At 33.5% G+C, this 26765-nt stretch overlaps 2 protein-coding genes across 5 annotated transcripts; one reads left to right on the top strand and one right to left on the bottom strand.

The window, feature by feature from the left end:
* Positions 1–1428: 1428 nt before the first annotated feature.
* Positions 1429–5545, bottom strand: LOC102617017 (D-ribulose kinase). Of its 2 annotated transcripts, XM_006487260.4 has the most exons (9): positions 5388–5545; positions 4934–5160; positions 4449–4588; positions 4095–4347; positions 3863–3995; positions 3250–3338; positions 2663–2940; positions 1912–1981; positions 1429–1828 (listed from the first exon to the last, which is right to left on the bottom strand). In XM_006487260.4, the coding sequence occupies exons 1-9, from the start codon at positions 5458–5460 to the stop codon at positions 1619–1621; spliced, it is 1473 nt and encodes a 490-aa protein (XP_006487323.2). In that variant the 5' UTR covers positions 5461–5545; the 3' UTR covers positions 1429–1618. The 2 variants fall into 2 exon arrangements, with proteins under 2 accessions (XP_006487323.2, XP_006487324.4); XM_006487261.4 differs by lacking the exon at positions 5388–5545 and having other exon boundaries at positions 4449–4592; positions 4934–5075.
* Positions 5546–13244: 7699 nt separating this feature from the next.
* Positions 13245–26072, top strand: LOC102617520 (kinesin-like protein KIN-7D, mitochondrial). Of its 3 annotated transcripts, none has more exons than XR_003066742.2 (25): positions 13245–13953; positions 14073–14170; positions 14254–14343; positions 14443–14495; positions 15436–15501; positions 15953–16006; positions 16243–16302; positions 16673–16751; positions 16866–16933; positions 17463–17519; positions 17634–17738; positions 18116–18220; positions 18536–18643; positions 19582–19713; positions 19838–20017; positions 20429–20641; positions 21144–21281; positions 21830–21949; positions 22085–22135; positions 22355–22402; positions 22623–22769; positions 23807–24595; positions 25174–25303; positions 25432–25512; positions 25768–26072. XR_003066742.2 is itself a non-coding variant. In XM_006487263.4 (25 exons), exons 1-24 carry the CDS (start codon positions 13601–13603, stop codon positions 25482–25484), a joined length of 3324 nt encoding a protein of 1107 aa, XP_006487326.2. In that variant the 5' UTR covers positions 13246–13600; the 3' UTR covers positions 25485–25512; positions 25768–26072. The 3 variants fall into 3 exon arrangements, 2 of the variants coding, with proteins under 2 accessions (XP_006487326.2, XP_006487325.2); XM_006487263.4 differs by having other exon boundaries at positions 13246–13953; positions 20429–20638; positions 25402–25512; XM_006487262.4 differs by having other exon boundaries at positions 13247–13953; positions 25402–25512.
* The last annotated feature ends 693 nt before the right edge of the window (positions 26073–26765 follow it).

Here is a 26765-nt window from a genome sequence, read left to right as displayed (position 1 = left end):
ACATTGACTATCTTTAAACCACTCTTATTTTTTTCTTTTATTTAAAAAAAATTAAGGTAATTTAAAATTCTTAAAAGCAGTTTGTGTTGGTTATGAATAGGCAGTTGTGGTGGTGGATGTTTCCGTATAATTACTAACACTAATAAGAAGAAATCTATTTTTTGAGACTTTATTTTTATTTTTTAGTTTTTATTTTGTGTAATTTTAATCAAAATTAATCGGAGTTGAAAGGGTAATTTAAACATGGTAAGATTGAAATTAACATTTCAAAATCTTGTTACAATTTTTCTAAACGGTCAAGGAACCTAGATACCTAAGATCCGGTAAACGAACTCTTAGCCTATGTTTGGTCGGAAGAAATGATAGGAAAGAAAATGAATGGAAAGGAAAGAAGGGGAGAGAAATGAGTGAAAAAAAAAAGTCAATTTTATTTTTATTGTTTAGATGGATAAAGAATTTATTTTTCTTCCCTTATTTTTTTCCCCACTTCTCTCCTTATATTTTTTCAAACCAATCATGTCATTAGTGTGAAAAATGAAGGCAATAGGATTTGTGTGTAGGAACTTTAAGATCTCGGGTTTAATAAAATTTTAAGCAAACAATAGGGATAAAAGTATTAATAAACCCTTTTGATCATCATTACATGCAATTAATGCATGGCAGAGAAGAAGATCCTGCATACGTAAACGCGCTACGGTGAAGATACTGTATGCTGTGTGCCGTCGATTTCTTTACCGAGGAGATAGATCCAATGGTCAGTGACTTTTCAGAAAGTACTATTTTTTCATTTATTTTATTGTACGTGTCAGTGGTAATAGTTAATAATGAGTAATCGGTAATATTTTTAACAATTTTAATCAATTCTCTTCCAAATATAAGAAAACATAATTTTTAAAATATATAAAATTGAACAAAATTGTATTGAATAAAAATGAGTACTCAACATCATACGATTAGTCAACTAAGTAACTGTGTCGTATACGACTTCTGAGTTCTGAGTTCACATGTTAACAACTCGAAACTTTAACCAGCACAATTGGTATATAATTAGATGAAATAGATTCAATTTATTTTGATGAGTAATTTTTCAATCAGAATCTCTGATTATATTAACATAAGAAATAAATTAAAAGGTAAAAAATAAAAATTTAAATATGGTGTATTTCTTCATGTAATATAGTAAAAATTAAAAAAATAAAAATTTTAATATAGTGTATTTCTTCATGTAATGTAGTGAAATTTACTCTTTTTTTTCTTTTAAATTATCCTGATTTTAATATAGTAAAAAAGCTCGCTCTTAATTTGATAATCGTAAAATATACATAGCAAGCAAGATTGTATAAACTAAATTATGTTACTCTTCAACATGCCACCAACAACAGAAAAAAATAATGGAAATTGTATTTGATAATGGGATTTTCTATCCAGTTACCTAATAATATATATATATATATGTATTTGAAAAATCTCTCTACACCAATAGTCGCCAACAGGCGATTCTCTGTCCAGTCTTTCACTGTTTCATCGAACTTGGCAAAAATCTAATTGTATCACTAAAATTAACTTCAACATAATCAAAAGAGTCATTTGCTTTGCTCTCCAGGTTCAGCTCCTTGTATCATTGTTCGTTGTGTTGTGCTTGTGCGCCTTTCAATGCTAGTAAGGCAGCCCCATATGCAGCCTCAATTTGAATTGCTCGACTCACGGGCAAACCCAGCACTCTTTCTCGTATCTTGCTCCATTTCTCATTCTTTGCACCACCTCCTGCTGTGAACACTTCATCAACTTGTGTTGCCCCCATATCCTTCAACAAGCTGTATCCCTCTGCCTAAGTATCATACAAACAACGCTATCTTTGTCACAGGGTTGTGTTAATGAAACTTTTGAAAGATAAGTGAAGAATTTGAATACCTCTATCCGTGCAATGGACTCCAAAATGCCATGCAAATACTCAACATCACTTTTCGGGCGAGGATGTAACCTGCACAAGAATGTAAATTACCAATTACGTAAAATGTAAAAAACTAGGACAAGGACACTGCCAAGAATTTAAAGTTATGGCCAATTACACATGATGAAGAAAGAAACATGATCTCTATTGCTCTGCTTTGAAATAATGACATTGTGAAAACAAGTTTAACGTGACTTATATGAAGCATTAATGGTGTGTTTACTTCATGGAATAAGGAATGTGAATGAAACACATATTTACTTAATAAAATGTAATTTGAGAATGAGAATAAAATATGCGGATCTGGGTCTTACACAATTTGGGAATAAGGAATGGGAATCTCATTCTCATGGAGGGATTAGGAATGAAAATAGAATATATATTTATTTTTGTATCCCTCTAATTTTTTTATATTTTCCAAATTATCCTCATTCAAATCACAATTAATTTTATTATTTTAAATGTCATTAACAATAATGGGTATTTTGGTAAATTGATTCTCATTCTTATTCCTCATTCCCATTTATTTTGCCGAGTAAACATATCAATAGCATTCCAGCACATTCTCATTCCTATTTATTTTTGTCAAGTAAACATTGAAATCTCATTCTCATTTCAACCCATTTCCATTCCCAACCCATTCCCATTCCACATCATTCCCATTTCATAAAGTAAACGCACCATAAAAGGACAACAAAACAAAAAGAATACCTGGGAACCATCTTTGGATCTGCCACAGGAAATCTCTCACCAACTACTTGCAAGGGATAGTAATCTAGAGGAGAGACCTCCATGGGATCAATATGTTCACTTAATTTCTCCAACTGCTCATCAGTAAAAATTTGTCTAAGAACTGCTCCGCCGGTGTTTGAAGCACCTCCAACAAGCCACTTATCATCAAGGCGATGACTATACACCCCAAATCTTGCATCCTCAATCCGACTGGTGCTCAATAACTTAATAGCGAGAGTTGAACCTAGTGAAGTAACCTAAAACAGAACATTATAATCATTATCACCAAAAACTCCAGGAGCTTTGCATCAGAACAAATTAACAATCAAAATTCAAAAAATGGATGCCCGTAGAAAAGTTAGGTTCAAATTATTTGAAAATTGGAAGCAGTGTGATACAAGTGAGATTTAATAGGACAGAAAAAACTAAGAGATTGGGATCAAATGATCTAAACTTCTTTCATCACATACTTTTTCAGAAAATGTTTAATGTTTGTCTTGTAGATGTAATATGATACCCTGGATTCAAAGAATAAATAAGAACTCTAAATCCAGAAGAATGCTCACAGCTTTCCCAGGTTCTGTTGCACGAGCCGCAAGAAATGCAGCAATACTATCAGTGGTTCCAGTGCATACAACACAATCTTTTGGAAAACCTGCAAGGGTATACTGTAAGCGATTGTTTCAGAACTTGGGGTGCTTCCCACTCAGATAAGATTCACGTGCAGCAGAACAATGTAAAGAATCCAAGTAATCAGCACAGTTCAATCCAATATTTCAAGAGAAACAAACATGGATTGCAAGGAAGTCATAATATCATGTGTTGCTCAGTCCGTTGAATTCTAGAGCACTCCCATTTTTCAAATTAGTCATCAGGACATGACCTTTAATGATCAGCCAATCTCGAACCTAATAGAAAACAGAAAGTTGTGCAATTCCCTTCATTTTTTTCTTCCCCAATACCAAAAGTAGGGCTCTTAAAGTGGCTGAAATGACTAGCAAAAGCAGATAGGATATGAATCCTAGCAGAATATATCACCTAAATTGCCAGTTCTGCAATCAGAACTACAAGAAATTTGTGAAAACTTATTATTGATGACAATGCAGATGCATAAGAAAACAATAGTTTGATGCTCTGTTGGCTTCCACCAGTGACAAGTCAAATGGAACAAAAACATACCAAATTCAGTTCTGATGCCCTCTTTTAAATAGCCAATTGAAGTTCCAGGAGCTTGGACAGAAGGTAAGAGTTGTGAATAAGGCTGAGAGAGTAGCCAAGGTGGATATGATTCAAGTTCAGGATCATAACCAACCTTATGACACAAAAAAGACTCTTTAGCACGAAAAGTTTAACTTAGATGAGTGTTATAGGTAAAAGATCATAAACAAATCCAAATAAGAACAGAAAGTACTTTCAGTGCATTATTGTAATCAGACAAGCCAAGCTTTCCATGAAGAAGCCACAACAACCAATCTGCCTGATGCAACAATAGTGCCGATTCTCTGTTTTCACCCTCAGTGTTCCACCATGAGACAAGCTTGCAAAGGGTAGAGGTACCAGAGCAAACTGTGTGGTTCGCAGGAGCAATAGACTTTACCACTGGTAAAGCATCAGGACAACTCTCATTGTAAAGGAAAGGTCTCCATAACGGTTCTCCTGAATTGCTGCGGCAACAAATTCAAATGCATGCCTGATATACAAGTGGTCCTCACATGACAAAAGGAGATTATACAAAGATGAAGCAACAAATCTGTAAGGTACCCACCTATCTATTATTATAGTAGTCGCAGAAGTGCCATCAATAGAAATGGAAGCTATAAGTGGCCGGAGATTAACAGGAACAGCTTCGAGCAACGAGAAAAGTGTGACCTTCCAAGAGCGTAACCAATCTATACTTTCTTCAGTCTTACTACACAACAGAAACAACAGTTTCAGCTTTCTCGGGCATTTTAATCCCAGTCCATTTATCTGTCTTTAAAGCATCTAAACTCATCAGAATATCACAACAGTATATCTATCATATCGAAATTAGAAGATGAACTATCATACCCATCAGCACACCAATTTGCTTCAATATTATACTAATAAGCCCAGCTATAATATATCCATAATATATCTCTTTACCAGCAAGTCGAAATTCATCAACTACTAACATTTTTACTGGCAACACTATGAAAAAAACTGAATGCAGAACAATTACATTCAATTGGATCAAAATTCAAGCTTAATTCAAAGCCAATAAAATCCTACCGTAAATTTTGGATACTCTTTCTTTCCTTCGGAAAGAATTGTCCCATCTTTATTAATAATAGCAAACCTTGCTCCAGAAGTACCAAAGTCCATTCCAAGATACAGCCGCTCACCCACCTGCACATCATCTTTACTACTACTATTGCTCACCTTCAAACTCATGCTTCTTGCTTTTGTTTTGTTCCAAGACTCAGTTTCTGACATTAAGTTTCTTGACTTACAACGCCCTGATGCATCAACCCAGAAGCAGAAATACTTTTAACATTATTATTAACTTTTGTTTTAACACAAATGATGTGCTAAGGGCATGGTATTAGCATGCCACTTACAATAAAATAAATAACCGCAGTGTCAAGTCAGTTGATAGATAAATTTTATGTAATTTTATATGATTTTGCTTTAAATTATAAATCGAAATTAATAAAAAAATGTATAATTAAAGATTGAGAGGTACCATATTTTGGTGATGATGAGGAGAGAAACAGAGAAGAGATAGTAAGAGAACGGGCTGAGATTGACGCTAGCATAATGTATGTACCCCTTGGCTCTCGATGGATAAGGAATAAGGAGACAGGCTTATGGGTTATGTAAAGGTTATGTAAAGGTTATGTAAAGGGATATGGGAGCTATATTTATAAAAACGACTTGTCGTTTTTGGGATATGTTGGCCGGTGGAAATGGAGGAGCCTGCCGACATTGGGCCATAAAGTTTTCATTAAGTTGGGCCGATTTGCAAGCTCGTTTAGAGTTCTTTCAAATTTGGGAAATTACCATTTCTATATTTTAAGGTATTTGTTTTTTTTTTTTTAAATGGATTGGGTAATTCTCCTTCTGCTTTGATTTTCTAAGACTTGCCATGTATTAAAAAAAAAAAATGAAACAAAGAGAATGCTTGTCAGCAATTGATAATAGTTTATAGGTGGTTAACAAAAGTTATTGATCATATACAATCATTTGGACAATGGAACAAATGACAATTTTCTTTTAGAGCTTTGGAACTATAATGTACCTACACTTTCAGGAGCTTGCAAGGTGGGAATTGCACTAGATACATCCACTCATGCCAATTGGCAAAATACCGCAAATATTCCTTGATTTAGTTGATCTTTAATTTTACAAACATTACGCATGTACCTAAAAAAACTGAAAAAATATTAAAATGTCCTTGAGTTATATAAAATTACTTGACTTCATATTCGAATTTCTCAACTTTGCACTTGAAGTTGTACTCAACTTCTTAACTTCGTATTTGACTTACTCGACTTTCTTGACCTTATACTCAACTCACTCGACTTACTAGACTTCATACTTAATTATGTACTCAGACTTGTTTCTAAATTCTTTTAAGTCACTACAAATAAGAAAATAAAATAAAATAACGCAAAAAAAGAGTTTTAATCACTACATTTAATGGAGTAGGTGTATTTATGACACTCTTTTATGAGTTTATGTTTGTTAGAAGTTATCTTTAAAGTGTGAATGAAATGATGAGAGAAAATATATTGTCAAAAAAAATGGAAGAAATCAATATTATTGAAGGAGAGATGATCTAATGATAAATGTTTTTTTGGGTAATTTTTAACCTACCCCCAAATAAATTGACATTTTGCACTATGTCCCCAAAAAATTTGACTTGTTGCACCGCACCCCCAATTTGGTTATTTTCTCAATTAAGTTTAACGATGGAGGGGTAAAATTGAAAGTTCATTCCTTAAATTAATTTTAATGGGAATTCTCTTTATTGCAATTGAAATAAAAATCTTTAAAAAATTAAAGGAAAAATAATAGTGGTGACAATGTATATGTAACAAGAACTTTTTTTTTGTTGCAATTGAAATAAAAACCTTTAAAAAATTAAATGAGCTAAAAATTTTGTTTTTTTTTCATATAGAGGGGCATTTTTGTCATTCAATCAAAAGTTAGATGGAGCCATTAGAAATAACTGAAAAATTAACGGAATTGAGGGCGCGGTGCAACATGTCACTTTTTTTGGGCGCGCAGTGTAAAATGTCAATTTGTTTGGGGTAGGTTAAAAATTTCATTTTTTTTTAACTTTTCTCTCCTTCTTGGAGCATAAATGTATAATGGGGTATAGATATGAAATTTTGGATCAAATGAGATATATTTAAACAAAATATCACTTGCAAGGTATATATACTTCTTTGGACTTTCTAATGATTTAAGTCATATTTGTCATATTTGGTACTGAGGTATTGTAACTTTTAAGTGCTGAAAAAAAAGTAATCATAAAATAAAGGTAGTAAATTTGGGTTTTAAATAATAATTTTAACAAAAATATTAAACATTTTATACTTGGCTCTTCATCATACAAATTTATAATCAACTCAACTTAGTTTTCAAGTTGCAATAGCTAATATTTACTAAAAAATTATAACTGCCCAATCTCAATACTAAATAAGACCTTAGAGATAGTGTATAATTTTTTCAGATAATGTTATGCGATTAATTTATAATTCTAATGTAAATGGGAAACACTGCTCACATATGTTTTTTTTTTTAAGTGAATAGTTGATTTGTTATTGTTATTTTTTGTCTTTGTTCTTTTTTCTAATTATTATAAAAAAATATTAACTTTCATTCAAGTCAATATAGTGAAGTCATTCATGATTTCTATTAAAATTGAAACCGAGCAAATAACAGTTTCATAACAATTTATGTAGAGTTAACTTAATTAAAGAATAGGTGATTGCACTATAAAATCTTGGAACATGTTGAACTCCAACAATCCTGAAAACCTTGTATGACCCAAAAAAATTCTTATTCTTGCTACCCTTTTCAGCTGTCTTTTGTTCTTTGAAATATGCTAAAGAGAGATGAAAACTGAAAAGGTGGCATGAATCATATGCACTAAAGAAATGGAAGATAGCAAGAAGAATAGACAGGGCCACTTCTAAAGAAAAAAGATCTGATTGGTGTGGCACCCACGCCCACATGCTAAATTTATATAAGACAGGCAATGTTAGAGCACGTGAGCCACAAACACAAAGTGCAAACTGACAGCTAATTTTGCTCAATTGCTCAATAGCTCGTGTCTGGTGTCTATACCTTCACTTTACGATCAATCAGTCACAATTTCTCTTATGCATCCCCATCTCCAATGTGCCAATCATATATAAATATGATCGATCACCAAGCAACAACATTGGACCACACTCACACCCACAGAGGAATAAATATAAAAGGTTGCATGTGCCAATCGAAGAGACAGTCAAATTTGATCATTGTATCTATATCACATTCTTTTTTAATTCTTTGCTTCTACTCTTCCTCCCACATTCACAAATCATAATACAAGCTTGCAGTTGTTTTAACCAAAGCAGCAAGCAAGAATTTCTTACTCTCTCTCTCTCTCTCTTTCCCTTTTTTTTTCTCCTTTGGGTCATGCTATTATGAATTTATGATATGGAATTCGCAGTGATATTACTCAGACTTTCTTAAAATTAATGTCTGAATTCACATTCGCAAATACATCTTAAGCATGAGGGTTTAAGATAATAATTTTGCATGAAAATTAACTAAATTTTGATTAAAATCTTCAGCAGCAGTGATGGTCAGCAAAATTAAAATTTTTGAATATTTAACTTAAAAGATTAACCTATTAAGTAAAGTGACTCATTATATATATAAATTTTAGAAAAAAAATTAGCACAACCACAGGACACCAACTTTGCCCCTTTTTTAAACATTGTAGCTACAAGAATTTGTCTCTCTAGTATAATTTTATTAGGGAAAGAATTTAGTTTTTCAAATGTAGAGATTCATTCTACATGTAAGTCAATATATATTTTCATTCACATTCTTGATTATTTAAGACAAATTCAACTTTTTTATAGTATGAAAATTTGAAGGTCAAATTCTCTTTACAACATCTAATTGTTTTTACAAAAATTGAAAGTTATTTTGATGATGTTATGTTATTTTATTGTAGGTAATAGAAGTTCCCTTTCTAGCTTTTGCTTTCAATCCTAATAATCTTTCTTGATTTCTTCTCTTAGTTAACGATTAGTTAGAACAAAACTGTCTACAGGAACCCATTACAATTACATCTCACCTTTCTTTCACTTTCTTCCCCAATTTTAAGGTTCTCAATCTGCATCCATTGGATTGATTTCGATAAATATTGTTTGATTGTTTTCCTTTGATCTCAATTCATGCCTACCATATCGTTCTTTTATCTTTTAAAATATTAGAAACGTCTTAACATTTTTTTTTCTAATTACTAACCTACATCAGTAGTCAGATATTTGTCTAGCCCCCACCTTAATCAAAGATTCATTATAATACAATGGCACAACCTGAATATCTAAGTCACAATGGGTTGAATTCCTTTTAAATATTTGAACGTGATCATTCTCCTGTTTAAGACATATAAATGGAGTAAAATTATTTCTTTTTGGAGAGTGAATTAAGGTCCAATTATTAGAATATCTTCAATTTTTTTTATATTATGCTACAAAGAAAATAGTTGTGATATTTGATCCCCTCATTATATCTCACCAGTTCTCACTAATCACTTTTAGGCTAATACATATTTGATCCCCTCTTTTTAAGTCATTATCCTTACAGAAAATGACTTAAAAGAATAAATAACTTTTTAAGTGCACCTGCATGATAGTTTCTATTATTATCTAATTTAGCTAATCTAATTTCTACTCTAATTTCTTTTAACTTTTTAAATTATTATCCGTTCTCAAATATTATATACTGTACTTTTGTAATCATGAAAGAAATTAATTTACAATACTTGATAGAGGATGACCAAGAAGTATCAAATCCTTTTTTTATCGTTATGGTAACGGTGGATAAAGCCTTCAAAAAAAGAAAAAAAAAGTGACTATAGTTATAATAAAAATTTTTTAATAGATTTTATAAGTTTTTTATGGTTAGTGCTTGGAAAAAGATAAAAATTAAAACAAGGGTAAATTCGGGATTAAGTGCGGTATGTAAGGAGATAAATATTAAATTAAAATTTTTAATGGTTGCATGAAAAGTGGGAGTTAGTAAGATATAATGAGAGGGCCAATTATCACTACTCAAAAAAAAAAAAAAATCTACGATGATCAGCTTTAATCAACATAATAAAGATAATAAAAATGAGTAGATTCTGAAATTATAACTCCAAAAAAAAATTACTTACACATTCATCTCTACATACCCACAGAGACAGAAGTATTTTGATCAAGAAACGTATTTTAAAGTGTTGTTTGTGAATTTTTACATTTCCTTTGTAAGTCATGATTAAATGTGTTTCATATTTTTTAAACTTACTACAAAGTGCATGGAAATTATGAGCAATGATTATGTAAGAATTGCCACTTTCCCATGCAACCGAACAAAAACTTTGGCACTACATGAATAACCCAAAAAGGATAAGCCTGCTTAGCACTATCATTTTCGGAATTGAAAAATCCTCTCCCATTGCCTTTCAAAATTTTGAGTTTTTTTTTTTTGGGCCATTAATTTGTTGGAGTGTCATGTTTTTAGAGGCTGTTTTAATTTTGTTGTTGTTGTTGCCCCTATTGTCGCTTCCCATGCATGGCATCAAGTACAAGCTCTAATCATTTGGTAAATACAAGTATTTTCATGCAAACGGTTTTTGAATTTTGACAAACCACACTGAAATTTGTGGATGTTTCATTTTGTAATATTAGAGCTTGTTTGGTATTAAGGCGTTGTAGTTTAAAATCTACAGTTATTATTAAAAAAAATGAAATAAAAATTAATAATATATAATAGATATAATTTTGAGATAATAATTTTGTTAAAATTAATAAAAATATAAAATTTTCATCACATAAGTACAAAATTAAATTAAATTAATTTCCAAACCATACCACCTAGTATTTATCAAATATTTTAATGTTTTAGTTTAAAATTTACAATTGTCCAACTTCAATCTTAACACATTTAGTATGACTAGATTAGTGTTTGATCAGATTATAATGAAATATTAGAATAGCTATTCTGGCTAGATTAGTGTGTGGTTTGCTCTAATATTTTCAGGAAAAAGTAGCACTCATTTTAACAAACAGACCAATTAATAAGGATTTTCATGAGACCAAATAGTAGTGCTATCTCGTTATGTGGGAACAACAACATGAAAATTTAATTGATCATTGCGTGTATTGTTTTATTGGACATAATTATTTTCTGGTTTTGATTTGAAGCATAATACAAAGTTGTTGAAGACATGATCACCACCAAATACCAACAAAATGGTGACTATATATTATAAACATAATATAAGAAAAAGTCAAGTCACATACGGATAAAGACAATGGCTGGAGCCTCGGAGGTCCCTACTTGGGTCAATTTATTAGGAGCTAATTTATTACTGTATGTTTTTATTTTTTAAATTATGGTCTAAATTTAAATTTTGAATGTTATTTAAATCAGAAAGTAATTGATTTATTTGATTAGAAATTTGTGATAATTATGGAATAGGCAATATGCTTTTCTTGTCTACTTGCTGATCATTTAAAAAAAGAAAAAGAAAAAAAATGTCTGTTGTAACTTTTAAAGAAATGTTTGTCTTGACCATTGCTTTTAAAATATTCTTAGGTGAATTTAAACAAATACAAATCTAATTGTATATGCTATACACTCTGGCATCAGGTGTCACAGTCACAAATTGAAGCCTCACCATCAAAAGGTTTTCCTTTTTCTACGAGGCTGATATGGAGATCTCTGTCTATTGATAATCTCTTTTAGGTAATTTTTTATATGGAAACTTCCAAATTCAGTTTTTTTTTTCAGTGAAGATTTTTTATTTTAAAAAAATATGATGCGAATTCTAATACATGCAGAATTTGTTGACACTATGATATTGTTGTCACATTATCCATTTTAATTATTAAATATAATGGACATTTATGTAATTATCCTTTATCGTCTAACTAGCACAAAACAAATGCAAATTATATTTGTTGATGCTTATTTTAACTTGAGATAAGTCAATAGATGGAGGACTCGTGTCTTGCAAACATAGTGAAAATGTTAGGTCAGTTGCAAATTATTTATGACGAAACATCTACTGCCAATACCAATATGAGATCGCTACCAATAATTTGGTATTAATTAAAATTTTTTCAGTGTATTAAGTTATCTGGTATTCGAATACCATATTGAGTCTCGATTTATTTATATTCGAGTCGGATAGGATTACTAAGACGACAAAACTCTCTCAACGTTGATAATAAATTTAATTTTAGTAATGGTTGTTAATTCAAATTTTATTTCTTTAAAACATTATTATGTTTCATAATTAATAACTTGCTTATTTAACTTTTTGAATTTTATAATAAGAAAGATTGGAGTGTTGGATAATTGTCTAATGGCAAACGAAAGGACAAATATATATATATATTTGTCCTTTTTAAAGAAGAAAAATAAACATGATCCACGTAATCTGGTGTAAACACGAACATGACAGATATGATGAAACCAAGAAATCACATGCATGAGAGTATTAAATGCGCCGGGGCAGGTACGGTAGTTGATCCTATCCATCATCGGCACTCACCGCTCTTGCAACCCTTACTGGCTGACGCGGAGACCGAAAAGACGAAATTGGCCCCACGGTTGTTAGTTATATCTCAATTCACAAACAACATTTTTGTAGAAAGCGGGACTGGTAAAAGCCACCCATCACATGGGAAACTATCTTCCTCCCCCACCGTCCAATCGAGCCGCCGCCTTCTGTTTGGATCCGATCCCACGAGCGTCCACCACACGCTCCTGTTTTATTGATTTATTTTTTAGTTTTGGTCATTTCGAGAATATGCTCGATGTCCGAATTTTGTTTTTTAAATAATTTTTACAAATAAAAAATTTATCCTTAACGGAAATTAAAAGCCATCGGTTCTCCGTGACTCCACAAAGCCGCAGATTTTTTTTCACTTCCAACTTTCTGTCTTATAATTTTTTAAAATAAGAAAAATCTCAATTTCTCGCTCCCATGATTTAGGGCATTTCCGTAAATTACTGCTACGACCAAACAAAACCTTCGTACATGTGCGCATGCAACAGCGAGTACAATGCATTATCTACTCGAGAAAGTTCGGCTTCTAAAACAAGATTAAAATTTAAATTTATTTTTTGCCGTAATTAATACCCACGGTTATTCCCGCTCATTTTTAGCACTTTATTTTTCAAAATTCATTAACTGCGCGGGTCCATCCTCGCCATCCACGTCAGCAATACGCTCCACGTCAGCCCACAGTAACTGGTCACTAACCTTTCTCCTCCAATAAAAAAATTATAAAACATTCATATCTCTGAAAAGCTAAAAGCATATTTAAAAACAAAAATTAATGATAAAAAGAAAAAAAAATTCATCGGTCTCAGTCTCTCACCAGTTATTAGAGAAATCTTCTTCACGTTTCTCTGCAACTCTCTCTTTGCCTTAAAGAAGAAGAAACAATCTCGCCATTGCTAAATCTATAAAGCGCTAATTATTTAAAAAATTATAAAAATTGAATAAAAAATTTTGAACAATGTTCTTTGCTTTTGTGTATCAAGCCATGTGAGGTCACTGACACATTCTCTTCTCCTCCTCCTCCTCCTCCTTCTCCTTCTATTCTTTTCTTCACTAACTTGTTCGCTTCTTCGAGGCTCCGAGTCGCGGAGTCAACTCAACTAAACACAATGGCGTCCTCGTCGAGAGCTCGTAGCAGTTCACCGTTCTCGTACCGGAAGCCGGTGACCCCGTATTCGTCAACGTCGTCGACTTCTTCTTCGTTCATGAACAATCGACTTATGCCGCGCTCGTGCTCTACCTCGGCTTCCTCGTACTTCAACTCTGGGAACGGACTCGGTTCCCGATCCATGACGCCAAGTCGGTCTTGCTCCGACTCAATGTACAACAGTCCCCGCGGTTATAGCGCACGCGCAGCACCGCCGGTCATTTTTCCGTCCGAGGAGTTGATGGCCGAGCCGTTAGATGCACCACAAAGGTCCGGCGATAGCATCTCCGTCACTATTCGGTTCCGGCCATTGAGGTAGATTGATAGATCTGGTTTTGAAATTTTAGATCTATTAAAGGAAATTGAACAATTTCTTTTTTAATATTTATTTTGTAGATAATGTGATTGTTTGGTATTTATTAATTTAAATTTAGTGAGAGGGAGTTTCAAAGAGGAGATGAGATCGCGTGGTACGCAGATGGAGATAAGATTGTGAGAAACGAGTATAATCCAGCTACTGCTTACGCATTTGGTAATTATTATTACTTCCTTTTGTTTTATGCTTTTTTTTTGTGATTTTGAATAATGTGATTATATATAAACGAAATTGTGTAGATAGAGTGTTTGGACCGCATGCAAATTCACAAGAGGTGTATGATGTAGCTGCTAGGCCTGTAGTAAAGGCTGCAATGGAAGGTGTCAATGGTATGTGTTGACTAATTGATTAAATTGTTAGTTAGTCCATAAGCGAAGTATGATTTTGTGTTTGCATTTGAATAAATTAACGTGATTGAAACATTGCAGGGACTGTTTTTGCCTATGGTGTTACGAGTAGTGGGAAGACACACACTATGCATGTAAGTCCTGGATATTTACTAGAATTGCTTTGTTGATTAGTTTTATTTGGAGGCTCAATCTGGTGTCCGCTAAGTATTCTTTCTGGATTTTTGGTCTGTAGCAGAACATTGCGACTCTATTTCATTTTGTGTTATAGTTGTTTACCGAGCAGTTATCAAAAGAAATTAAAAGGGATAATGGCTGTGTGAACTTTAAAAAATAATGATTGATGAGAACTAGATTACAGGATTGAATGTTTATTGCATATGTTGGCTCCAATAATTACAGGATTGAATACGTACCACATAAATTGGATGCCATTGACTTTTTGTGATGGTTTGATGAAAGAATAATTGAGATATCTTATGTTTCATAGTGACAGTTAACACTTGAACTTCATTTTAGTGGCATAATATGTTTCACATTTGCACTTTCTAGTTCCATCTTCATTACATTTGTTTCCCCATAGATTGAACCGCATTTCTTTGTGGAAACCCTTATTTGGCAAGAGACCTGAGCTATAATTATTTGGAATTGTTTTGGTATATTACTTGTAAGAAAATCAGTGTTAACACCCGTCCCACCCTCATCCAAAGATTTTCCAAGTGACTTCCTATGGTGCTTGCTGGAAGTGATGTATGTTACTTCCAATGTTCTGTAAATGTGACTAAATGTCTGTTTATGATTGTTAATACATCAATACATGTGGATATGGTAACTCTTTGAATCACATTATTCATGATATTTTGTGTTGAATTTTAGTGCTTTTACCATAGCATAATATGTTTTCTTGGAATACTTTTTTATGTATTTTGTTTTCTTTTCATTTCAAGTGGTTCTATTTTTTCAGTTCTAAATATGAGATTGGTATTGGTTGTAGGTTCATGTTACATATCACATAAAAATGTTACAATCTATTAGTTGGCTAGTGTATGATGTTTCTTTATATTTTGTCAACAGGGAGATCACAATTCTCCTGGAATTATACCATTGGCTATAAAGGATGTGTTCAGCATTATCCAAGATGTAAGTGTTCAAATCTAGTGCATTTGAGATATAACAATGAATTTCATGTTGCTTGACTCTGTCCAAGTTTTTCTTGTTTAACTTTCACTACATATTATTTTCTATTGTCTTTTTAGTTTCAACTAGTTGTCCTAATACTTTAGTTGTATGTAACATTTCCTCCTCTCATTTGGTCATTTTGTCACTTTACATTAGAATCTCATAGGTTAATTGCCTTGCACATTCTATCTATGGGAGAAATCAAAATTTTGACTTCTGGTTTCTAAGAAAACTGCTAAATTTTCCTATAATTGCCCCTACCCTGGTTATAAATAGTGCTATTCTATTGTTTAGTTTGTTTACAACAAGCTGGCATCACTATCCAGTGTAATGCCGGTTACTTTTATTTTTCTCGTTGATAATTACCTTATCATGGATAAAGTTTGGATCACTAACTGAATTTTCTCATCAGACTCCAGGAAGAGAGTTCTTACTCCGTGTGTCATATCTTGAAATCTACAATGAGGTGAGTGGCTCTTTACAGCTGTCATTTCCAATTTATGATATGCCATTAGCAATTGGTAATTTATATAGTTTAATTGCCAACTTGTCTGTTTTATTAAATCTTTGTGGAATCTGAGTGTTCATCCTGAATTCCAGAAAACTGATTACTATCAATTCTGAAGGTGTTATTTGGTTAATCTAGTTACTTTCAGACGTGTAACATTTGATTTCTGGTGCTAACACTGCTTCTTGTATCAGGTGATAAATGACTTGCTTGATCCAACAGGTCAAAATTTGCGCGTTAGAGAAGATGCTCAGGTTTTGGCATTTTGAGATTTTTAATCTCCTTTTAACCTCAATATGGTGCTTCTGATTGTTTTCTTTTTATCAACATCATCTACATATTTGCTTGGCAACTTATTATAATAGTATATCTTGTTAACAAATTGACAGTTCACTGCTGCAATTTAAACTTCTAAAGTTTCAAGCAGAATATCAATGATTGAAGATGTTTTGCTTCCTTTTGTAACCTAAGAGGTTTTTATTTGTTGTTCATATAGAGCTTGGAAGAAAACGATTTTTTTCCTGGAATCTGTGTTGCTGTCAATCCACCCACTCCAATTTGGAAAAATTGATAACATTTGATTTCATGATGTTGATATGACTTACACCAGATTTACATTTTCAGGGCACTTATGTTGAGGGTATAAAAGAAGAAGTGGTATTGTCTCCTGGGCATGCACTTTCTTTTATTGCTGCTGGGGAAGGTATCTACTGGGTTTGCTCCTGCAGTTTTCTTCCTTCTTTTCCAGATTTTAGTCTTCTTCACCATCTCAAATTTTCTTACTACGAGTCTTTTAACTAATGTATCTTCATGGCAGAGCATCGTCATGTTGGCTCAAATAATTTTAATCTGTTGAGTAGCCGAAGTCATACCATTTTTACACTGGTAATTTTTCTTCACACACACTCTGCTAAATTTTATAGTTCCTTGGACTATTACTATGTTGTATTTCTGTTTCATTCAGATTCTTGAATGCTTTGCATTCATTTCCTGATTTGCAAACTGATTTGTACATGCCCTTCCAAACTTATTTGTCCTTAAAGATTGGTTTCATCATTATGAGAATCAGGCCTAGATTAGTCTTAGTATATCATAGCTTGGATGTCTGGACCATCTTGGGTGAAATCTACTCCCATTCCAGGCAGAGGTTTGTGGGAGCAAACCATGGGTTTGGTGATTTGGCCAACACCTCATGAGCCCATTAATTAAGATTTCTTTTTCATGATATGTGAATTGTTGCATTCCTTGTTTCTGTTTAAAATTGCAAAAGCTTCAGTTGCACTTGAAGGCTTGGAGAGTATTTTAAGTTTTATAGGCCAGGAACTCAAGAGGATATTGGATATAAACGACAATATTGATGAAGAGTTTACCATCTTCTCATTCACACGGTTCAAACTTGCTGTCGTATTTGCAGATGATTGAAAGTAGTGACCATGGTGATGAATATGATGGAGTCATCTTCTCTCAACTTGTACGGTGGTTTTTTCTCTCGGTCAAAACAGCTTATTTGTTTCAGTTATATGGTTTGTCTCAACAACTATTTTCAATCTCTTCTTTTCCTTTTTTTGTTTTGTTTTGGTTTCAGAATTTGATCGATCTTGCTGGATCAGAGAGTTCAAAAACTGAGACTACTGGGTTAAGAAGAAAAGAAGGATCTTACATAAACAAAAGTCTTCTAACTCTTGGAACAGTATGTAAACAGAAGGATCTCATTTTACTGTTATGATGAAATTTCCTATTGTTGATTTTCCTGTACTGATCTCAAATGACCTTGTTTCTTAAATAAAAGTTAAACTGATGTAAAATCTTGATTCCTGTCTATTAACAACTTAAGTGTGGCTTGTAAATTATTTGCTTCAGTGATGATAGGTTGGTAGGATACAATCTTAAGAGTGTTGAGAAAGTAGTTATCTACAGCATACAGATACTAAAACTACTCATTTGAATTTGATGCTTGGATTTAGTGTGCATATACTCATATTGAGGAAAATATTGTATTTCTAACTATCTCTGTAAATGTGACTTATTTTGATACTTAAAATTTGATTATATGGATGTAATGTGAAGGTCATAGGAAAGTTGAGTGAAGGGAAGGCATCTCATGTTCCCTATCGAGATTCCAAGCTTACTCGTCTTTTGCAATCTTCACTGAGTGGGCATGGACATGTTTCGGTGAGTTTGAGATGCAGTGATAATGTTGTTGATAAGATGGTTATCTCAACCTTTTATATTATTTTGTGATATTATTAAATTTATTTGTGCGTGCAATTCATCTGATGGCACCTGGTACCCATGCAAAAATTGAATTCCACTGTAAATTTATATTGCCTTATTTCCTTATACAACTATAATTTATTGTTCCATTTTTATTTTTTATTTTTCTTTAGAAGCAGAAATAGACAATCTTTGTAAATGTCAGTATTCAACTACATGTCCTTGATTACAAGGTGGTGAAAACTCATTTACTTTATATTTGATGTGTTACAGCTTATATGTACAGTTACTCCTGCATCTAGTAGTATGGAAGAAACTCATAATACACTGAAGTTTGCGAGCAGGGCTAAGCGAGTGGAAATATATGCCTCAAGGAATAAGGTTCGTATTCTTTGCAGTTTAACATTGGCAATGTGAGATAAGGTACAACTGGAGATCCTCTTACCTTTCCTCTCACTGTTACACCAAGAACTTTCGCTGGCTCTAATATATTGCAAAGCCTCCTGTCTCTAATCGTTGCCCTGTCATGAGAAATGTACTCCCATTGCTACCACTTGCCATTCAAGGAGCAGTTGACAACTGCCCTATTACCAATCATCACTTCTCGATGTCAACTTAAGCTATTGAATTCCATAACCAGCTTGCAAGCCTGATATGGTCTAAAATCTTAAATGGCTTCAAACATTATCAGCACCACTAGTTGACTCATGGTGTTTTTCAACTCCAAAACAAGAATGCATTAGAAGCTCTAAAAGGACGATAAGCCTCATTGTAGTTTGAAGTTTGAACCATGGCCTTAAAAGCAAGTAGGCTATTACTGGCTTCAAGCTAAAGCCAGTTCTTCAGTCCGAAAAAACAAAGAAAGCAAGAAAAAGAAACCATATCTCTCAAAAATAGTGAAACTGAGGTGTCTCTTAGGTGACATTGGATTCTTTTCTTTCAATCTTTCCAAAACCTTATTCAACAATGGCTAAATTTTCCAAAAAAATGTTTATTTGATGGAGATAGAGGATATGAGGCTTTGTGAATGGGTGGCAGAAACTTGTCTCTGCATAAAACAAAAGGAAAACCTAAAGATTGATTTGAGTACTCATGTATAAAAGTTTTACATAATAAATCCAGGGTACTTGGGCTCCGTGTGGGATGTGTAATTAATTCCCTTCCTGACCTAACTCTCGTACCAGTGTGGTTTTGTGACCCGTATGTGATCAGGTTCCTGTCTATTGAACAAAGCACCTGGCCTTTTGGTGTTGGGTTGTGCTAGATTATATTTTTTTAGCCCTAATTAAGTCTAACACTCCTTCTAAAACTTTCTTCAGATTATTGATGAGAAATCACTGATTAAGAAGTATCAAAGAGAAATTTCAAGCCTCAAAGAAGAACTTGATCAACTGAAGAGGGGCATCCTTGTTGGTGTTAGTCATGAGGAGCTTATGACCTTAAGACAAAAGGTTTAATTTTTTCAAAATTTTTTCCCTCTGTCTTTTCTTTCCTTTTTCTTTGTCGTACATAATTGTGATGTTGAACTAGTTTGATTACTAATATTCAGAAGTATTGTTTGGTGTTCATAAATAGTTAGAAGAAGGTCAAGTGAAAATGCAATCACGGTTGGAGGAGGAAGAGGAAGCCAAAGCTGCTCTTATGAGCAGAATCCAAAGGCTAACAAAGCTCATACTTGTTTCTACCAAGAATACTATTCCTGGATTAAGTGATGTGCCTAATCACCAAAGGAGTCATTCTGTTGGTGAGGATGATGTAAGTTGTTATACTCTTTGGGATAAAAAGTGTGGTTTATCCATTTCATTCTTTAATTCTCTTCAAAAAGCTGGAGCTTTGATTAAAGTTCTCAACACAAACAAATTCAAAAGAGACTCAAATATGGGTGGAATTCATTGTGCATTTTTGCTTTCTGAAACTTATGGCTGTAGATGATAAATGTGTTTGGTGAATGCTTTGTTACTTAGAAATGTGGGATTTTTATTTCTTTTATTCGTGACTTATCTTTTTCTTGTATTTGGGGATGTATTTATCTCTTTTCAGAGCATTTTCCTCTTGTTTGGATGAGACTGGGTTGCCTGTTTCACTAGACAATATTAAGAATGTTGGATATTTATTCTGAAAATGTTAATAAGGTTTATTTCTGCCATGCCTTCTCGTTGTGTGCAGTTGGATTTATTGCGGGAGGGTTCTTTGCTTTTAGATGGTGAGAATCAGAAGGACTCTACATCTTCTGCTTCAGGTCTTGCTTCAGATCTGCCTTCTGATTTTAAACACAGAAGATCCTCCAGCAAATGGAATGAAGAATTCTCACCCACGAGCAGTACGGTTACTGAATCAACTCAAGCGGGTGAACTTATTAGTGGTTCCAAACATCCGATAGTATGTTCTCATTTTCACTTTTAACTCTTTTGGTACTATCTATCTAGTATGTAACTTTCTTGTTTTATGTTTTTTCTGAACTATAGCTCTTAATTTGGTGTAATATGATGTGAGAAGGGCCGCCCACATCTTTTCTAAGGTCACTAAGAAGACACTCGTGGACATATGCATGCACACCCACACACTTAATGAGACTGTTTTTTGGAATTTCCAGATTTGTTCTAATCACCCTAAAATTCAATACTAGAAGTCCCTTTTTGCTTTAATCTTTTAAGTATTTCTTACCTGGATGAGACCTAGCAACAATATATTTGTCAAGCGTTTTAAGTGGCCAAACAAAGAAAGCCACTTGAAACCCTTCAGCCAAGCCCTAGGGGCTCTCATCAGCTCTGCTTTAATATTAAGAATTGTGTTTCATTGCAAGGCCATAGTTTTGTATTTTTATTGTTCTTTCCATAACGTAGTAATATAAAAAAATGATTATTTGACTCTTTTTTCTTAGGGTGGGATGACATCTGATCAAATGGACCTTCTTGTCGAGCAAGTTAAAATGCTTGCTGGAGAGATAGCATTCAGTAGCAGTAACCTGAAACGCCTGGTAGATCAGTCAGTAAATGATCCTGATGGCTCAAAAGTTCAAGTATGGCTTTCTTCCTTTGTTCTATGTGCTGTCTAAAATTCAGTTTAAATTTGCTAATGAATGATTTGAAACTGCTGGCACCATCATGAAGAAGAGGTGACATAGAAATCAGTTATAATTGTTGCAGAGTCCTTATGAATATGTGAAAACCATATATTAACTGGATTGCTTTGGCTGCTAATTGATCAGTGTTTTGTTATCATCAACATAGTTTCTGGGAATGAATCAGGTGCAGGGGTTAGCTTTGTGTTGGCATAGGTGATATGATTTGGGAAAGAGCATGTGGTGCTTTTTGTACTTTCAGAAGTCACAGTTTTAATATCAGAAAACCACCTGATTTGTCTCCAATCTCCTTTTGCTTTAAGAATTTTGTTTTAGCTTCCGTGTAGGTCAATACTAATGAGAATTCTATGCATTTCAAACTTCTGATGCTATTTATTTCAGTATCTGGCCTCTAGATTATTCAGCTTTACTGTCTTGATTTGCTTGGTGAGTGTGTTTATTCTTTGCAGCCCTGACCAACTTGTGTGTGCTTTCTTCCATGGCAGATTCAGAATTTGGAACGAGAGATCCAAGAAAAGCGGAGGCAAATGAGGATTCTAGAACAACGCATTATTGAGAATGGAGAGGCGTCTATGGCTAATGCATCGATGGTTGATATGCAGCAGGTAGTTTACATGCATTTTATCGTGGTTACCTTAATTATTTCTTGTTTATAATATTTATTTATATGCTAGAAATTATTGATTCTGTAATTATGGGTTAGTGCCTCAATAACTTCTAAATTCTTCTATTTTCAACAGACAGTTACTAGGCTGATGAGCCAATGCAATGAAAAGGCTTTTGAGTTGGAGGTGAGAGCTTTATGTTGATGTAATACAGTGTTGAGAGGACATTGAATTCAATTTTTTTTTTTTGAAGCTAACTAGGATTTGCTATATGTCATATGCTTCCATTTTTCCAATTATGATAAAAATGGTTTTGTCAATGATGATAGAAATGTATTGTATATTTGAAGTATGGAACCTCATGTTAACCATTTAACTAAATTGATTTTGGCCAATTCTTGGTAGATAAAATCAGCTGATAACCGTATTCTTCAAGAACAACTGCAGAACAAGGTAAAGAAGCTCCTTTCAAAATTCTCAAATTCAATGCAATCAAATTATTTTCTTTTAATCTGCCTAATTAATTGAGAGTGTTTATCCTGTTGGCTGAGAATGATGCTAGTTGATTCATGAGGTGAAGATACTTTCCTGTTTGTTTAAAGTCTAAGCTAATATATGCTTGGTTATGGTCAGTGTTTAAAGTCTAAGCTAACGTATGCTTGGTTATGGTCAGTGTTCTGAGAACAAGAAATTGCAAGAAAAGGTGAATCTACTGGAGCAGCAGTTGGCTTGTCAAAATGGCGATAAATCAGCAGGTTCTTCTGGACAGGGTACCTCTGACGAATATGTTGATGAATTGAGAAAGAAAGTTCAATCACAGGTAACTACTCATTTATAAGAAATTCTATCTCCTTAATAGGCATAACTGAATGGATGGTGATAGTTGCTGGCCATTCACCTATTTGGCATTGTTCAGTTTTGCGATACTCTTGAAAGTATTTCCTTAAGTTGTCTGATTTGATGCACAAGCTCAGGTATATATCCTCATCATTCTTGTTTAATCCAAATCGGTTGTCGTCATTGAAGATTTATTAGATTGTTGCTTCATATCTAGAAATGGCAATTTTTCAGATTAGAATCTCCATTACCATAACCAAAGCTGGAAAATTGCCATTGAAATCCTCAAAGTCTCGAGTTTGAGGATGAATGGAAATAGGGATTGGTAACAAATATCTACTATTATAAAAAATTGCAATCTCTCTTTATATGATAGTCCATCAATTGTACCTTTCCTTTTATAAATCTTTGGAGCGAGGTTAAACTGAAATAGTTCATCCAAGATCATTTCCTATAGGAGAGAACATCCCATTTGATACCGTACTTAAGTATGACAGGCTTGTAGAGCATTTTCGTTGCTGTAAAATTGCTTGACTTTATGAGCTCCCATTTACATTCTCATTTGATTTGGATATTTGTTCTGTCACTGTCACTGTAATCTTAAGCTTGGACAGTTGAATGTTTTGTCAACTTTCCCATTATGAAGCTTCCTAATTTGTTCTAGCAGATATTTATTGCATCGGTATGATCTATTGATTATTTTTCTTAAGTGTGTAGATCGTTGAACCTAGAGTTATGCATAGGCTAATTTGGTAGTTACCTAAATTGGGGGTGTAATCTTTTATATTTATTCCACACAAATGTAATATACAGAATCTATGAAATATGATCTCCTGCAAACACATTTAATAATATGTGGGTAAATTTTTTTCAAGTTTTATATTAACTCGTCATAAAGATGTTCTATGAAGTTTGTTGTAAAATTATGTTTGATAACAATCCTGTCTTACATCAATTTTTCTCCTTTGCCTGTGGTTTTGCTTTCTATCTAATATAGATGTTTATTTTTGTTTTGAACAGGAGACGGAGAATGAAAAACTGAAACTTGAACATGTTCAACTTTCCGAGGAGAACAGTGGACTGCATGTGCAGAATCAAAAACTGGCTGAAGAAGCTTCTTATGCGAAGGAACTGGCTTCTGCTGCTGCTGTTGAGCTGAAGAATTTGGCTGGTGAAGTGACCAAGATCTCCTTACAGAATGCCAAACTTGAAAAAGAATTGTTGGCTGCTCGAGAGTCGATGCATTCTAGAGGTGCTGCTATGCAAACAGTTAATGGTGTTAACCGAAAGTATAGTGATGGTATGAAAGCTGGAAGGAAAGGCCGTCTCTCTGGAAGATCAACTGAAATTTCAGGAGTTGTCTCTGATGACTTTGATTCATGGAATCTTGATCCTGATGATTTAAAGTTGGAACTTCAGGCAAGGAAACAAAGGGAGGCTGCTCTTGAAGCTGCCTTAGCTGAAAAGGAATTTTTAGAAGATGAATATCGGAAAAAGGTTGAAGAGTCCAAGAGACGAGAAGAAGCATTGGAAAATGATTTGGCAAACATGTGGGTGCTTGTTGCTAAGTTGAAAAAGGAAGTGGGTTCTGTCCCCGAGTTAAGCACTGTTGAGAGACAAAGAAATGGAGAAGATTGTGTATGTGATCCAAAAGCTAATGAAACTGATTGTAATACCGTCCTGAAAGATAGACATTTTTTGGAAGTGTCAAAACCAGCTGATGAGAATTCAGTTGAGCGACAAGTTTTGGATGTGCCTAAACCAGCTGATGAAACTCCCAAGGAAGAACCACTTGTAGCTCGCCTAAAGGTAATCATTTATTCTTTCCATGATTTTCCTCTTATGCACTGATTCTTTTACTCTTAAGTTTAATTAATAATTTGAACCTAAAGGGTGGTTTGGTTGAGAATTTTTTTTTTTCTAATTTGTTTAAGGCAAAATTAGCAGTTGCTTTTCCCTTATATCAACCATTCTCTATCGACAGAGACACATTGTTGGACTATACTCCATTATCTTGTCAGCTAGAGAAGCTTCCCATATGCTGAGATGTTATATTTCTTTGCTACATGCTCAATGTTGTGTTAGATGTTTTTTACCCTCCAATGATGGATTGATTCCTCCCATTGGACACATTTCTATTGTCCCAGAAGCACCAAACTAAGATAGCTTTGACAAACTTTAGCTTTCTAGTGTTTTTACAAAAAACATTGGACAGTGTTTATATTCTCGGTGGTTTGCTTAAAGACATGTAGTTAATTGGAACTATGGAAATATATAATAATTCTCGCTGGAGAGTTTCAGTCTTAATTTTGCATCCATAATGTGATACAATTTTGAAAACTAATGGTTTTAAAGGAATCCACTTAAACTGTGTATACTGCTTTCAGGCACGAATGCAAGAGATGAAGGAAAAGGAGCAAAAATACCAGGGAAATGGAGATCCCAACTCCCATATGTGTAAAGTTTGTTTTGAATCACCAACAGCTGCAATTCTTCTACCTTGCCGGCATTTTTGTTGTGAGTGATTTGTAACTTTCATGCATTTCAAGTTTCCTACATTTCATGCTCTTATTCTTGCCTGTAATTCGGCCTGGCTGCCTGGTTTATGTTTGCAGTGTGTAAATCTTGTTCGCTTGCTTGTTCAGAGTGTCCAATTTGTCGTACAAAGATTTCAGATAGGCTTTTTGCATTCACTTGACAGAGCAATTCATGCCCTCAAAATGGAGGTAATTCAATTTTATTTTGCTCGTTCCTTTTGTTCCAAATATTCTAACCTAGTTCCCCCAAATTCTCCGATCACGTTGTTGTATAGGTGAATCTGTATTAATTCCATCTACTTGATTATGTAACAAAACATGAGATGACATGCTCTTCCTGCCCTCACACAGCCCACCCCCCCACAAAAAAGAAGAAGCATTAATTTACATAGAATAGCAAAGTTCTAATATGTTTTTACCTTTTTTACCCTGTCCTATATGCAGGGTTTGTTATCCTTTGCCTCTTTGGCATTTTCCGTGCAACAGCGGGTGCAATTCTTTTATTAGTTTCTCTGTATGTAGCAATCTAAAAGGTATGTCGATAGTTTGTTTGTGCATCTCTCTCCCCTGCGGTTGTAAAATAAGGGGGGGGGTTTAAAGAGTAAAAGAATGGGAAAACGAGTACATTCGGAATTGCTTTGTTTTTGAACACGCGGCAGAATGTTGTGATCCATCCTCCAACAATGTTATGTACAGAAACAGAAAGGAATTTTTTCTCAATTCCACCTGTATAAATACCGATTCCTCAATTTTCTCGCTTTGATTTGCTCTCCAAGAGTCTTCATAATTTTTCTTATTGAATATTTATGCAACATAGCAATTTTTCATTTTTCCTTTGAACTGGCAGAGCTTCCGCTTGAGTTTCAAGTAAACAATTGCTACTGAACCGTTGTAACTTAAAGATACACGATTTGGAAGGACATACTAAGGCTTTGTTTGGTATTGCGATCGGGCGGTTGTAGTCTTTAAATTAAAGTTATTATATTAAAATATTTGATAAACAATAATTGTGATTTGAAAGTTAAGTTGATTTGATCTATTAATTATATAATAAAATACTTATGAGAATTTTACTTTTTTGTTTGTCAAAATTAATTTTTAAAATTTATATTTATAACACAATATTAATTTCACGTCATTTTATAGTTGTAATTTTTTTTTTAATAGTTGTAATTTTTAAGTTACAACACTTTAATACTAAATATTTCGTAACACGTTGCTTCAAATGAAAGAGAGATTATGCACAGCTTAAGTGTACCATTTACTCAAAATGTTTATGATACGCAATCTTCTTTTAACCAACAGATTTTATCCTGCTACTGATAAAGCTAGATGATGGATGACCGCTATTTGGGTGGACGCCAAAATTTACTTGCCGATTTTAAGGTGGGCGTATTCTTTTTGACTGATTATGGAAGTTGTCAAGAAAATCTGCGGTTCTC

Source organism: Citrus sinensis, chromosome 8, assembly GCF_022201045.2.
Source record: "Citrus sinensis cultivar Valencia sweet orange chromosome 8, DVS_A1.0, whole genome shotgun sequence".
NCBI classification, from domain to species: Eukaryota; Viridiplantae; Streptophyta; class Magnoliopsida; order Sapindales; family Rutaceae; genus Citrus; species Citrus sinensis.
The sequence above is the reverse complement of the archived record's forward strand: the minus strand, read 5'-3'. Positions and strand labels throughout refer to the sequence as shown.

Bases quoted from the DNA above. Each gene is read 5' to 3' on its own strand.
- LOC102617017 (XM_006487260.4), bottom strand. From the start codon at position 5,460: ATGCTAGCGTCAATCTCAGCCCGTTCTCTTACTATCTCTTCTCTGTTT. The intron at 4,589-4,933 runs GTAGGATTTTAT...TTGTGTAGTAAG, and splicing joins AAGAGTATCCAAAATTTACG to ACTGAAGAAAGTATAGATTG. The intron at 3,996-4,094 runs GTACTTTCTGTT...TTGTGTCATAAG, and splicing joins ATTACAATAATGCACTGAAA to GTTGGTTATGATCCTGAACT.
- LOC102617520 (XM_006487262.4), top strand. From the start codon at position 13,601: ATGGCGTCCTCGTCGAGAGCTCGTAGCAGTTCACCGTTCTCGTACCGG. The intron at 14,344-14,442 runs GTATGTGTTGAC...GAAACATTGCAG, and splicing joins TGCAATGGAAGGTGTCAATG to GGACTGTTTTTGCCTATGGT. The intron at 25,304-25,401 runs GTGAGTGATTTG...TTATGTTTGCAG, and splicing joins ACCTTGCCGGCATTTTTGTT to TGTGTAAATCTTGTTCGCTT.